Source organism: Hyalella azteca, unplaced genomic scaffold, assembly GCF_000764305.2.
Source record: "Hyalella azteca isolate HAZT.00-mixed unplaced genomic scaffold, Hazt_2.0.2 contig14034, whole genome shotgun sequence".
Taxonomy (NCBI): Eukaryota; Metazoa; Arthropoda; class Malacostraca; order Amphipoda; family Hyalellidae; genus Hyalella; species Hyalella azteca.
The window spans coordinates 243,836-258,463 of NW_025943934.1; the positions used below are offsets into that span (position 1 = coordinate 243,836).

A 14,628-nucleotide genomic window follows, 5' to 3' on the forward strand; every position below is an offset into this window, starting at 1 on the left:
GACCGATTAAATGGAAATTAGCAGTGGTGAAAAGACTAAAAGACGAAAGTCTTGATCCACAATCATGAAAACACATCATTCCTACGCCAAAATAACAGACGAAATTAGCAGACACTCGTTATACATGGAGCTATAATGATAGAAAATTGCATGCCAGTTTCACTGAAGAAATTTGCCGCTGAATCTACAAATCACGAGGAATAGTTTGATCCACGAATCACGACATACCGTCCGGTCCAGTAAAAGCTTCATCGTAAATAATTTGCAATAATACGAGGCTGGAAGCACATGCGACTGTACAAGCTCCTTTTTGGAGCGTGTTCAATCATCATTGGTCTTCTTTTAATCATTGATCTTTTAGAACGTAATGAAAAAATTTTCGGTCTTATCTACCACCCTGAATCCCGAATTCTTCACGAAAATGCGACTGAATGACAAAACGTGCTGAAACAAGTTTTTCTTGAATAAATTGTGGCTGACGAATTTTTCTGTAAGTGAAGAACCTTGGAGAAGAGTACTGAATTTTGGAAAACGAATTATTATTATTATTAATTATTATATTCGGGAGGAGTACCAATAATTGAAGAGCAATGGCATTGTACCAAAGTAAAGGTTTACTGGGTAACCCCAGTATTTAGCTACGCAACACTAAACTGGATACCTTGCAGAATGATTACCTGGCGACTTCGCCGATTTATACCAAATATTTTACAACTTGCTTCAGGTTTAGAGCCTCCTCCGTTCGCTACTCCAATCTTTGTAATCTTTACCACTCAGCCACTGTTGAACTTACTTTAATTGGAGACAATTCTAAAGAAATAAATAAATAAATAAAAAAACTTAAAAAAACACGTTTTCTTAACGGACAAAAAAGAAAAACATTTACTCTTACCTAACATTTAAGTTATGTAAAATGTTATGTAATGTTATGTAGGAGTAAATGTTTTTCTTTTTTTGTCCGTTAAGAAAACGTGGTTTTCAAAAGTTTTTTTTTAATAATTTAATTCAACAATTTTTGGTAAGGAAAAAACAAAAAAAAAAGGGTTTTAAAAATTTTTTTATATATATTTATTTTCTACTTTCTAGTTAGCAATTTTAGCAATTCAAATCAATTTCCAGGGTAGGCAAGTGTGGATGTTCGAGAAAAAACTCTATTCCAAACCGTGAATTTTTAGTGTCTTTTTTTACTTTTAAAATTTTTTTTCAAAATTTTTTTTTAATTATTATTTCTGATGTTCAAAATCTTGTATTGTTAGGGCAGCATAAGCATGCATGCTAAATTTCAACTTACTAGGATGTTTAGAAGTGCTCTAAATTAAGGTTTGAATTTTTGATGACAGGCACACACGAAACGAAGTCAAGAAAAACGTGGTAATATTATGAAGTGAATACAAATCTTGACATGCTTTTCTGCCTATTTTTAGCATTATAGCTGCGATAAATGAAGTCATTAACTCTGTAGAGCACGCCCAAGTGCTGATGGCAGTATGAGACAAATGAAGTAGAAAGAAAAACAGTCATAATCTCATCAACATCGGTAAATTTTTGTACAAACCTGAAAGATAAACACAATCAATTGACCGGAAAGAATATCATAGATAGTAACTTACGTCATGTGGGATCTAATCATCGGGATAATTGTCAACAAACATTGCTAATTCTAGCCACAGCAACCTAATATTTTGTCTCCTCTAGCTAATGAATGTAATTGTTAGAGCTCGAAGTAACTTGAGAAAAGGTAGTGTAAGCTCGCACGATAAACTGCAATGAATAGCTGTGCTATTTGTATTGATTTGAGTGTATTTGCCTTTTAATCTACCGTCATCTGAAGAAAATCCAATTCTCTGGTCACCAATCGCACGTGTATTTAAGTGTATATGTACTCACGTGACATTGCCATGTTTAGATCTATACCGTATCATATCATCCTCAGACTACCATCTATCATGAATCAATTACTCTAATTCTAGGAAATTTGTCACCCATCAAAAGAAAGAAAAATATTCTTGTCGGGAGCGTGTTGGTCGTGGTCTTTGACATGTGGGTCTCATATGACAAAGCAACTTGTAACACGCTGGTATTTTATTTACCACAGATTTCAAAGTATATATGTATAGTTTCAGACTCTAAAGAATAAATTTTTAAAGTTTTTAATCCATATCTTTCGTAGAATTTCATTTAGTACTTTGAACTTAATACCAAACCTCACGGCAACTGATAGTGTAAATGCTAAAAAATTAGTAGACTTGTAACGCGCGTAGTTTTTAGTTAGGAAACTAATTATTCAAAGTTGAAAAAACTATTGCAGAATTAACATATTGAATTATTACCGAAGTTGCAATTAATGTTAAACATAAAGTTTAGTTAGGGCTAACATAAAATTATTAAAGAAATTGTCCAGTTTATTCCTCCAGCAATGATGACAAAAATTGCTAAAACAACACCCAAGAGTTTAGACAAATTCGGAAAATTATCTAAATGGATTTTTTCATGGAGTTATCTGGTAGTCAATTTTTTTTCGTTGCATTAAAATAGGTCCGGAATGACTATAAAACAAGTTAGGAGGCCTAGTAATATATAAATTTTTTTAATGGGTGTTTTTTTACCTCAAATCGGCATGGGTTGTTTTTAGAGTTGATCACAATTTATACCCCGCTTTGAGCTAGCATCTTAAATACTGTAAAGTTATAATGGAAAAATTATTATGGTATGATTTTAGCGTTGATGAAATGACGAGTCGCTTAAAAGATGATCGTACTCCCATGCCTGAAAATGAAAAATCTGAAGTTTCGATGACGTTGGAATTCATATATATGCCTAATTTAATATTGGAGCAATAAATGAACTATCCACAACTGAAAACGGCGTCCGCGTTAAGAATGAAACTATCTTCCAGGCAAATGACGTTGAAACAACGTCGATTTCGACCTGATAGCGTTGAAACAACGTTTAATCAACGCTATTTTAAATTCAGATATCCGATGAGGATGTACGTGCAAAAATCAACTTACGGTGAGGCTGAAATCGATTTCTTAACGCGGTTACTACGATAATAAATCAAGTAATTACATTGGTTTTGGCGAGTAACGTATGAGTCAGCTACCAAGTCTCAACGGGTTCATCAAAAGTTTTTATAAGGGGTCATCATGAGTTACAATTGTAGTCATTATGAGTCTCAGTGGAATCATTATATATATACATGTGGTCATAATAAATCTCAATGTGGTCATCATATATCTCAATGTGGTCATTATAAATCCCAATGTGGTCATAATAAATCTCAATGTGGTCATTATATATCTCAATGTGGTCATAATAAATCTCAATGTGGTCATAATAAATCTCAATGTGGTCATTATAAGTCTCAATGTGGTCATCGTAAATCTCAATGTGGTCATTATAAATCTCAATGCGGTCATTAAAAATCTCTATGGGGTTATTTTCTCAAAATTCAACTAGGGTCATCCATCATTTTCGTTCAACTTGTCAAAGAATTTCGGCCTAACCACGCAGCCGTGCAAACTCTATCGGGGTATCAGAATAAAATGCCTCCATCAATGGTACAAAAAATCTCTTCGTAGATTTTCCACACAACAAAAGCTTTGTCAGTATCGCCGGGAAATGTGTAAGGAATTTATACAAACATAACTGCTAACAATTTTATTGAAACTCCAAAGGATAAGCTTCGGATCCAGAGAAGTAGAAACCGGAACTGCAGTGGATGCAGTTGAGGAAACTGAAATTAGAAAACGAAACCTTACTTAATGAATGCCAAAGCTTGAGAATCGATTTGATCAATTATGCTCAGAAATTCCAATTCAGCGGTACAAAACTTGACAGTGAACGCATATTCCCAATCTAACCTCAAATGAAATAACGCGTACAGCACAAATAATGTCGCGCTGGCTGCACTGGAGGCTTGAATCACACGGCAAAGAGATGCGACGTATGAGGATATACCGGAGGTTATACTGTAAATTGACAGTTACAAACAAGATTAGATTGATCAGCAAGTGCTATTGTATCGTATGCAATTTATCATTATGAGGATCAAGATATATTGAGCAATTTATGAAAAATTAAGAATAAATATTCGCGACTAACCTTCTAATTTATTACCGCTGGGGTAAATTTAGAAGTGGCTTGGAAGCCGTTTAGAGGTACATAGGTGTTTGCAAGTGATGTGATCATTCAGGATGATTTCGCATTTGTGATGATTAGCTTGAAAAAAATGCGAACCATTTCCTACGACGTTGATTAGACATTGATTACGAGTCGTTGTTCTCAACAGATACAAGTAGCCTCGACACACGATGGTTGATCGCAGACGGTTTTGAGAGACGGGAACCAACGCACTTCGTATTTCTCTTTTGGAAAATCAAATAAAAAATTTTTGCAATTTAAAGATTGTTCAAAGATTTATGAATGAATGAAACATACTTCTTCACTTCTAGTGAAGAAGTATGAAGTAAGTAAGAAGTAAGTTCACATACTTCTTCTTCTTCGTTCGTGAATGTCACTAAACTTGACGTGGATATTCACGTTCATTAGTTTATACATTGGATTTTACAGTGGAAGAAGAATATAATTTCATTATAAAAAAATTCAAGGTAGAGTAAAGGGTTTTAAATCAAGTAATGTGTGTTGATTAATCAATGCTGTTGTAATTACTTATTCAAATCAATCGGAAGGATCTTCATAGAAATATTTTATTATGCTAATGACGTTCAAGAGAGGCTGAGAGAAATCGCTTAAACTATGATCAATCAGTTTTACAGAAAATACATCATATCAGTGAAATAAAAATTAATATATTTCATATCGAAGTCAATAAGAATGATTCTTTTCATGAAAATTATAATAACTTTATACCTAGCATTTAGTCCACTATGCTTGTCATCAATTCTGAGTAACGAAGGATTGCGTTTGGAAAAAATCGACGAGGCTTGCATCGAAACTTCTTTTTCGAAGCTTCATTCGACTAGCAAGGTGGGATCACTGAAAAAACCGGGATATGTGTAAAAAGTAATATTTGTCTTTTATTTTAATTTTTTTTTAAATCCTTGCATCTGAATTCTAGACTGTTTTAGTTTCAGTTTCTAGTGTCAGTTAAGAATCAATGTGAACTAAATTGAACGCCTTACTCACGTCAGATGGCGTGCGCTCGAGAGTGCCATGTGAATTCGACCTGCTCAGCCTTCTGCCACTCTGCCGCACTCAGCTCCTGCTACCTCAACGGTGAATTCTATCGTCACTACAACGTACAATTCGCCAGGCAAATGAAGGCGAAATAGCGTATTATTAATGTTGATTGGGAAAATACGTTGAATTTCACGCCGATTCAACGAAAATACTTTGAATTCAACGTAGCTTTGACAAAACTAAGTTGAATTTAAAATAGATTCAACAAAACTAAGTTGAATTTAACGTTGATTCAACAAAAATACGTCGGATTCCACTTTAATTCAACAAAGAAATGATTAATACAACGTATATTGAAAGTCGAATGTCTGGCGGGAGCCAGCGTTGGGAATGATTAATTAAATTAGGATAAAATAGGTTGACAACTTAAATGAAACTTGTAGTTATATTAATAATATAAATATCACCGGGTGGGCCAAATTGTTTATAAAAATTAATATGAATAATGAGTGGTAATATGTTATATTAAGAATAGACTTTAAATTTAATATCCAGGATTTCAAAGTTTACTAGCTTCTCGTACTGCAACAGTAGATGAATATTATGGTTATTGAATACATACACCATTAATAATTTAGAACAACGCGATATAAGTTTTACATTCTTTTTATGAAAAATCATCAAACTGCCCTTACTTGGCAATAAAATACCTAAAATATGTAGTTGATCGTAGATAAGTTGCAGCTAAATCACATGTGAATGCATTTGGAAGCGAAATGCACTAGTACAATATAATGAAAATGCACGCACCATATTTCGTTTTCGGTATAGTAATAATCAATAAATAACTGCGAGAAACCGTACAGTGTACATTAATAACTTTGATTCAATTTTATTTAGAGATACGGAATTTATCGAATGCCGCCGCAGTGGACGCAATGAAGTCATATCTTCTCGTGAGCTCCAGCATGACTTATGAATTAGCGAGAACGCACTGCGGGAACCTTGGAGGCTACTTGGCATTTCCAATGGTGAGACATCATTGCCGATCATATATTGAATAAAATTATGTGAAATGAAGAAAAAACATGACAACTACATAGTAGAGATCATGTAGTTGTCATGTTGTAAACATGACAACATTAATGTTTGAATATCTACGAATGTTTGAATGTTTTCATCATGTTGTAGTCATGATGAAAACATTCAAACTGTTTGGCATTTATAAGCAGCCCTTACAAGAAGAAAATTACTCAAATTTTCAACAAATTCTTTCATTTGCGCAAATCGCAATCTTGCAAGACGGTTTTACATTGATTTCCAAAATATAGGTGGATGAAGTGTAAATATTTTTGAGACGAGCTACGAAACTTGCGAAGAATCCTAGTAACAAAAAGAAATTTGAATTACAAGGGGAATATTTTACCGGTGAGAATATTCTGGAGAGGCATTAAGGAAAAAATTATGAGTTGCAATTGCGCTTAAAATCCACTCGAGATTTGTCTGAGTAGAAACGAAGCTGGAATGTACCTTGGTTAATTTCCACTGATATATAATAATAGGCCGAACACCAATTTAAATTTTTTATTTAATTAGAGTTTTTTTCAATCGACAGAACATCACCGGCAGTCAAGGCCATATTTGTTAAAGCTTTTGAGTTGAATTTAGAACCTTAAGATACTTAAGTAGTTTAAAAAGAGCCCTAAAATGATAAAAAATTTACCACGATCGAGCAAATTGTGTTTTATTTTCTCGAAAAACAAGGAAAAGTTTAAATAAAAGCCAATCAAATAAATATTTAAATAAACCAATATAATTTATAAAATTTATCAAGAAAATTTTACATGTCACCGCTCGTATACTCACCTATGATCAACCTAAAAATTGTAATTTAAACGCTGAAAATTTGTTGTGCAGGACGACCAAGAAAACTCGTTCATCAGACAGCTGGTGAAGGCTCAGTACGCGTGGCTGGGAGGAGACATGATAGGTCGCAACGGCACGTTCTTGACCAGCGGCAGCGCGCCCGAGGGAGGTGAGACTAAATAGTTAATTAATGAACAAGCCTCTTATTTCAGCATAGTTTATTAATGGACGAAACACATGATTTTTAGCTTTTCATCACTGTAAAAGAAAATTTATAGAAGTTACAAAAATGGATTAACATTTAATAACAGTAACAGAAAAAATTTATGATCAACGATGGAACGAGCACAGCCAACAGTGCAGTTTATATCTTGAAGTATTATTATAAATTCTCTTACGTATATTACGTAAGAGAATCAAAAATCAAGCACGTTCGTTAATTATTTTTACCTTAAAGATTATTTCATTTTGGAACATTCACGTGCACAAAGTTTACTATTTAATACTCATACAGTAATTCATGTAACCTTTTTCCAGCTCGTCCAATCCGTCAAACTTTTTGGAACACTGGTGAACCGAACAACCCAATTAATGAACAATGCATAATGATGATCGGCAGCGGTAAGTGGAATGACGGAAGCTGTGGTTCGAGTTACAACTTCGTGTGTCAGTTTCCCTACGCGGGTGCATGCATGTGGCTTCCTCATCCTGCCTTCCACGACCTTCAGTGCTACAGAAAAGCTTGAAAAATGCTGTTTGAAAAGTTTGAAACACACAGTTTGATAAGTGATTAAACAAGTTTGAAAAATGACTGAAAACAATTAAAATGAGTTTATTTTAGCGCATTTTCTCGTTTATGAAAAATGCACTATTGTGCTCGCCATGTTCGTCTATCTGTCTGTCCGTCTGTCTGTCCGTCCACGACTTCACGTTTTCGTCGACGAGAAAATGCGCTCTCTGTCACTCACTGCAGTGAGTACTGAGTTATATTTTCATTGTATTCGCTCGAATACAGTCGTACTGCGTCTTTTATAGTTTAGCGGTGTCAGCTTTCATTATGCCGTTTGACCTGTCGCTAATTTTTTATATAGGAGAATATTCACAGCTTGTTGCGGGTCTCGGACAGGCAACTCCCAGCTTCAATTTTGCTGTGCTTAATCGCCGGTCTCCTCGCCGATCTGATCAGAAATTTCACAGGTTGCTGGGGTCGAACCCACCACTCAATAATCCAGTCTTGGTACTCTGCACTATAACCACTGGGTAACCTGTTTAAATTACTTAGAGAGTAAGAATAGAACTTCTTCAAGTATCATCCGTAGCAAATGGTTTCAACTTAGAAAGAAGACATCAAGATTCTAATGAGAATATACCTACATCACTAAATACTTTCAGGATCAAATTTAGAATAACCAAGCCTTGCATGAATAAACTCCAACTCCTCTGAAGTCAAATCTTTGACATCAATAAAATTTGCAACATGGCTCTTATCCTATTAACACATGTTGTTTAATTTGAATTTGAATTTCTTCAAGTAAAGTTGAAACATGTAATCAGGAGAGCACTCATAGATGAGCCTTGTAATTTTCATGAAGTTAGTTTTATGCATATAATTAAAAATGTACTTATTAATCAAATTAATCATACAACCAAGTCTTCTATACCTCACAACTTTCAGCTTTAGGGAATATTTACCAGTTGAACTGATTGTCTTATAACAGAGCAAAACGTTACCAAGTTAGAATTCAAAATTTAATTCAACAATTGTAAATAAATTTATTCATCTTATAACTCATTTTTACTCCAGTTAACTAAAACGGCACATTTTAAAATGATTATATTTTATCAAAACTCAAACCTGACTTCGATAACATACTATCGATGAATACCCTTCTACAGTTGCGGTCATCCGTGCAATTCTACATATAAAAATGTAAAATAATTAAATAAATTTATTTCAAAATATGAATCTTATTACTCCATAAATGTACAAACAATATTTAGAACTATTAACGAGAATATAATTCCCTTTACTTAATCGCCTGCATTTTATTGGAACGATTAACAAGTCAGTCATACGACCTCCCCTCATATAGATTCAGTTGTAGGAAATAAAATTATTTCTGGTCCCTTGCAAAGTTTTGGATACCGACCGGAATATCATGAATCTGAGTGAATCAGTTGCTAATTCAAGAAAAAGAATAATTAGAATGAGTGCCCAAATCGCAAATTAAAAAGGAATATAACAGGGAAAAAATATTCCAAAACGTATTTTTGGTAAAGATATATTTGAGATCTGCTCCCTCAGAAGTTAAAGAATTCAATAATAAAATTAAAATTTAATGCTGCGAATAATTATATACAATCGAAATTAAACCTAATTTAAAATCTAATTAGTCTCTCAATTATTATAGTTTTTAATATGGAAAAAACAACCAGCGTTGTTCACGTAGGCTCTCGTTTGGAAATATGGAAGGATTTGTTAATTAATTAATCCTTTGATTTCAGAATTTATCCTTTCATATTAGAATTAATTTGACTTGAATGAAAAGGATGATCTCCGAAACATTTCGATTGGAAATATGGTTTAAGGTGAATTTTCTACGCTATTAAATTTTTGGTCGAGTAGAATATTTAAAAAAATATTTAAACTAAAGCTTTATTTTTCTAGGTGGTTCTGTAGTAATTACTTATGCATTTTAAATAGGTTCTAGGAAAACCTTCAGGTACATACCTTCAGCGGGAAAAACTAGGTATTACGACGAAATTTTCTACACAAAACTAATTTGATTCATGTCAGCGGGTGAAACTAATATCCTTAATTTGTGTATTTTAATTCGAGTGTTTTTGCTCTGTTACTGCATCGAAAACAGTTATCGTCTTTAATTTAAGTTTTCCAGACGTATTGTAACAATGCTGCCTCATTTATCAAGATTATTGTTAATTTTCTACTCAGTTTAAATGAATAATATATATGGAGGTTCTGAAGTTATTAATTAGGTAGTGAAGTACGCATATATCTGGAATTTTTTCACCTCCGTTTAACTATAAAATGTTGATATGTGTTTGACCAATCTGTCGCGTCGAAATTAAGAAGACGCATAGCCACGAAGAAGCAGTCACTCATGTCGAGGGCTTCAGTATATATTTCGTTATCATCATTCATCAAGATAATTTGGCAGTCTTTGCGACAGTGTTCACGATGAGGAACCTCCTAGAACATGCATTGGGTTTAGTTTATAAATGAGAATGACCTTTGATTATAACCACAAGGTAAGAACAACAATGAAAAAAGTGATGTTAGAGTCAATAGATATGGTCTTTACGAATCGATTGATACGTGTCTCGATGTTGTAGGATGATATTTGTGGGAGGAGATAGATTTTCTAAAGTACCCCTTTTTAGCCGTTTTCTATGAATTTCACATTTCTATCAATTTTTTCGCAAAATTCATAGGAGCAAAATGTTTTTGTTTTTACATTTTACGTATGTATGTGAACTTGTGAAGTTTCATGACAATCGGATAATAACTGTAGAAGTTTTCCGTAGGGTTAGCCGATCCCCTTAATTGTGTGGGCCCATTTGGTGCAGGAAGGGTGTACGACTGTTAATGGAATTACTTGATCAAATCTTTGCATTGAAATTTAGGCAAGAAAAAAATAATTTATTCTGAGTATGGCGGGAAAACAAATATTTTGACGGGAAGAATAGGTTAAATAAAATTCAAGTTTACATTTGAGTAGGGTTTGATGAGAAGTAATTATTTTAAAATAATGTATTTGTATACACGACAAAAGTTATGTACATAATATTATTATCATTTTGCTTCCAGAACTCGAAGCAACAACAGCGAGCTTCGTTTACCAATACATTCGAAAAATATCGCTGAAAAGTAGAAAAATCACGAACTCATTAATTTGTTGTAAATTTCGTTCCTTTTAGAATTTTTGAGCACTGCAGGAGATGAATAAAACGCAATAAATACAAAACTTATTGAATGAGTATTTCGGTAATTGTCTCACTTGTCCAAATCAAGTTGTTAGCTTGGAGGTCCATCTTTTCCATTGATGGGGGACCATCCCTGGAAACGGAAAAATTGAAATTATGACTTGGTATTATTTTGTAAAAAACGCAAAAAATTACTCAGTTCTAGAGTCTGATAAAGATTCACCAAATATATGAGTAAACATTTAATGAAGCTGACATTGCACAAAAAACTCTGATTTTATGAATACAATGGGTTAAAAAATGAATTGTTCAAATTTTCTCCAATTTATAGCTGCAGATCGCTTACTCATCCATGACCAGCAAAAATATTTTATTTTGAGATTTTGGGACTTGTGTATTTACACAAGCTTTCGTAATCTTTGAATAGGAAGATGACAACAATGTTTTCTCAGAACGACTTACACGTGTCGAAAGAAAACACGTGTCGAAGTAAGACAAATTTTGTAAAAATATCAGCAATGACTGTAATCATTCAGCCTACAATCAATTCGTAAATGACGTTACTCACAAATTCCATCAAGTTGATGCATGGCCTGATCAAGGAAGTAAAGATTCCGACTACAAGTATAACCCGAATAAACAAAATATGAGTAAAATTTTAGAACTGCAGTTAGAAAGAACATATTAGAAATTTATTCGTATGATATTTTTAAATTAGATAACACCAAATGCCCTTTAGTGATTGCAGCTATTGATGTAAAATAACAATGGTAAATTTATTTGAGCCGTGATGAAAAATTTCTCTTATATATCAACCAAAACTATAGTCGTGCGAAGAATTTGGTCCAAACATAAAATGTGCTATTTCATGTCCGTGTTATCTCAATTCACTGCAAGCATACAGAGCACAAAAACTCTATTTTTACACATTTTTTGCGGTGCATCAATATCTCCCATAGTATTTCTGGAAAAATTAATGATCCACTAATAAATTGACTTCAAAATTACAAAAATTACACCTTTGCCTTCATGATCAGAGCTCAGTGGTGATGATTTCAGAGTAGTTTTATCACCAACAGAAAAGGTCAACATTGATTGTTTAGTGTTGGATTGATTGCTGGAAATTATGGGCTAACTGATTAGCCACGAGCATCCAAATGACTAAGCTGGATGATTCCCCAAACTATTAACAACGCGCGAAATGCTCTATTAGGTTTGACGTGGAAGAATACGACTGAATGTGCTTATAAGGATTGTCTGCTGTAGAAAAGCTACATTTACTTACTTTGGTTGAACGCAGATGGTTGCGAGAGACAGTTATTGGTGCAACGCGGAGTTTAACTCTATAATCGTCCTCCCTAAGTTCCGTTTGTGGTACTATAAATTCATAAAATACATGCAGAGAATAGAAAATTTCAACAACATGCAGTAAATTTTTTCTGTTGTGAACTCCGAAACGCGACATCCAACTCATGAACCGTCGACAATAAATTCCGTACTGCGAACACATAGAATACACGCATAGATCTGAAAAGTTCAAAGCATACATAAAATTTTAAAGATGAAACCTACATATTGCCGCTTATGATTGCATGTATCGAATTAATATTTGAGATGTAATTGAAACCTCATGAATTGAAACTTGTTGCGGGGTAAATGTTTAAAAATAAAAAATTTAGGTCTATTAAGTCGGCAGTTAATCATATTAAAAAAAACACCGTGTCTTTTCATGTAAATTCAATCATTTTTCAGATATCACTTAAAATCGTTTTGGATTAGTGTGCCTAAAAGAACAAAGCGCAAACATGTCCTTCAAGTTGGAAATCTCGATGATTTTATGCCTATTATATAGCTCACTAAGTTCTGGAGTAATTTTGAGTAATGAAGGAGTGAGTTTCAAAACAGTCGAAGAAGCTTGTATTGAAACTTCTTTCTCCAAGCTGTCCTTAAAAGCCAAGGTGAGATGAACGAAAAAACAGAATCCCATTATTTCATGTACAGCAGACACTTTCAAAATTGATGCGAAAATAATTAAAGCCAAAATTTTTATCCTCGTTGATAATTTTTTTATTTAATACTGTTGAAAGTAAAAAGATAGTCGAATATAAGTGGAATTGTCTTCATTAGAAATGTACATCAAAGACTCGAGTGGGCGCTTTAAATTTTAATTGACATCGAATTTTTTATATAAGTTGTTGATTAACTAAGTGATGATGAATGCTCGAGAACATTTTTCATTTGCACGCCAGATGGCGTGCGCTCGAGAGTGCCATGCGAATTCGACCTGCTCAGCCTTCTGCCACTCTGCCGCACTCAGCTCCTGCTACCTCAACGGTGAGTCCTACCGTCGCTTGATGATATTTTAATTGATTCGCTATTTGTATAAGATAACATCTATTGATTTAATCGTAGCAGAATTCTTCTATGGAAAAAATATATATTTAAATAATTATTGTTAAAATCGATTTGTTCTGTATTATAAAAGGGAAATTTGAGATGGAATTATAGTCAGTTGAAATGGGAAGTTGCAACTTTGCTATACGGTAGATTGTGATCATGAGATTAATGCAACCTCCTTACCAAAAACTGGCACAATAATAATTTACTTTTCATCCATATTGATAAAAGTCTACTAGATGTCATAAATCTAAAAAAACGTTAAAATCATAGAATGAATCTGCAGTTAAAAACTTCTGAAAAAGATGCTTTACCGATGATTTAAAAAACCCACTATTTTAAGATTGCAACAACATCTTTAATTGTTGAGGTCAAAGTATTATTTTTCGTGCACACTTTTACTTATTTGCAGTACGCGCATATACTCTAATGATCTAGAACAACGGAAAAACACGCCAGCCAAGGGCAACTAATTTAATGCGCACTGTTTTGACTCCATTCAGAGATACGGAATTTATCGAATGCCGCCTCAGTTGACGCCATGAAGTCGTATCTTCTCGTGAGCTCCAGCTTAAATTACAGCTTGGCACAGGCGTACTGTGCTAACCTGGGAGGATACTTGGCGTTTCCCATGGTGAGGCATTATGCTAGGAGGCTTCCTTGCGTTTCCCATGGCAAGGCATTATGGGTAGGAGGCTACATCGCGTTTCCAATGATGAAGAATTATGGCAAGGAGGATACTTGGAATTGCACACGACGCGACATTATGGCTCGGAGGATATTTGGTATTTTCCGTGGTGAGACATGATGGTTTTTTGGAGGCCACTTGGCATTTTTCATGGTGTAAGGGGAGGCGTTTGGTCCCGATAAGTTTAATAGTTACATTAAAGAGGTAGATGGTACAGCTGGGGACAAGACTGGCATGTAAGGCTACTGAAACCACTTGGGCACGGCTTAGGAAGATATATTATGGGGCACTTGGGCCAGCATACAAACAACAAACCGCAGACACCCGCAGTTAGCACGGCATGAAATGGGGTTAGTAGGGTTATGATGGTATGGAAGGAGCAAGTCACGCCAGCAGGTGAAGTTTGCTCTATAAAAGACAGTAGAAATCTCATGAAATCACCAGGGTCCTCAGCCCTTGTTGCAACTAGTAAATCGCAAGTCCCGATCACTGAAACAACAGGAGCAGTTGACCAAGGACACTCACACTGGCTGACATCCCACTAGTTGCAAATGGCGAAAGTACGGTCAGGCGAAACAAATGGCGAAAGT

General features: G+C 34.3%; 2 protein-coding genes and 1 long non-coding RNA gene across 3 annotated transcripts; 2 read left to right on the top strand and 1 right to left on the bottom strand.

Moving 5' to 3' along the window:
• Positions 1-3,647: 3,647 nt before the first annotated feature.
• Positions 3,648-4,171, bottom strand: LOC125178962. Its single transcript, XR_007157096.1, has 2 exons — positions 4,105-4,171; positions 3,648-3,971 (listed from the first exon to the last, which is right to left on the bottom strand). It is a non-coding gene; the product is annotated as an uncharacterized LOC125178962 (long non-coding RNA).
• Positions 4,172-6,110: 1,939 nt separating this feature from the next.
• On the top strand, positions 6,111-7,754 carry LOC108676255 (mannose-binding protein C-like). Its single transcript, XM_018164308.1, has 3 exons — positions 6,111-6,173; positions 7,060-7,177; positions 7,546-7,754. Exons 1-3 carry the CDS (start codon positions 6,111-6,113, stop codon positions 7,752-7,754), a joined length of 390 nt encoding a protein of 129 aa, XP_018019797.1.
• Positions 7,755-12,758: 5,004 nt separating this feature from the next.
• Positions 12,759-14,572, top strand: LOC125178960. Its single transcript, XM_047883918.1, has 4 exons — positions 12,759-12,911; positions 13,203-13,287; positions 13,854-13,984; positions 14,483-14,572. Exons 1-4 carry the CDS (start codon positions 12,759-12,761, stop codon positions 14,570-14,572), a joined length of 459 nt encoding a protein of 152 aa, XP_047739874.1.
• The last annotated feature ends 56 nt before the right edge of the window (positions 14,573-14,628 follow it).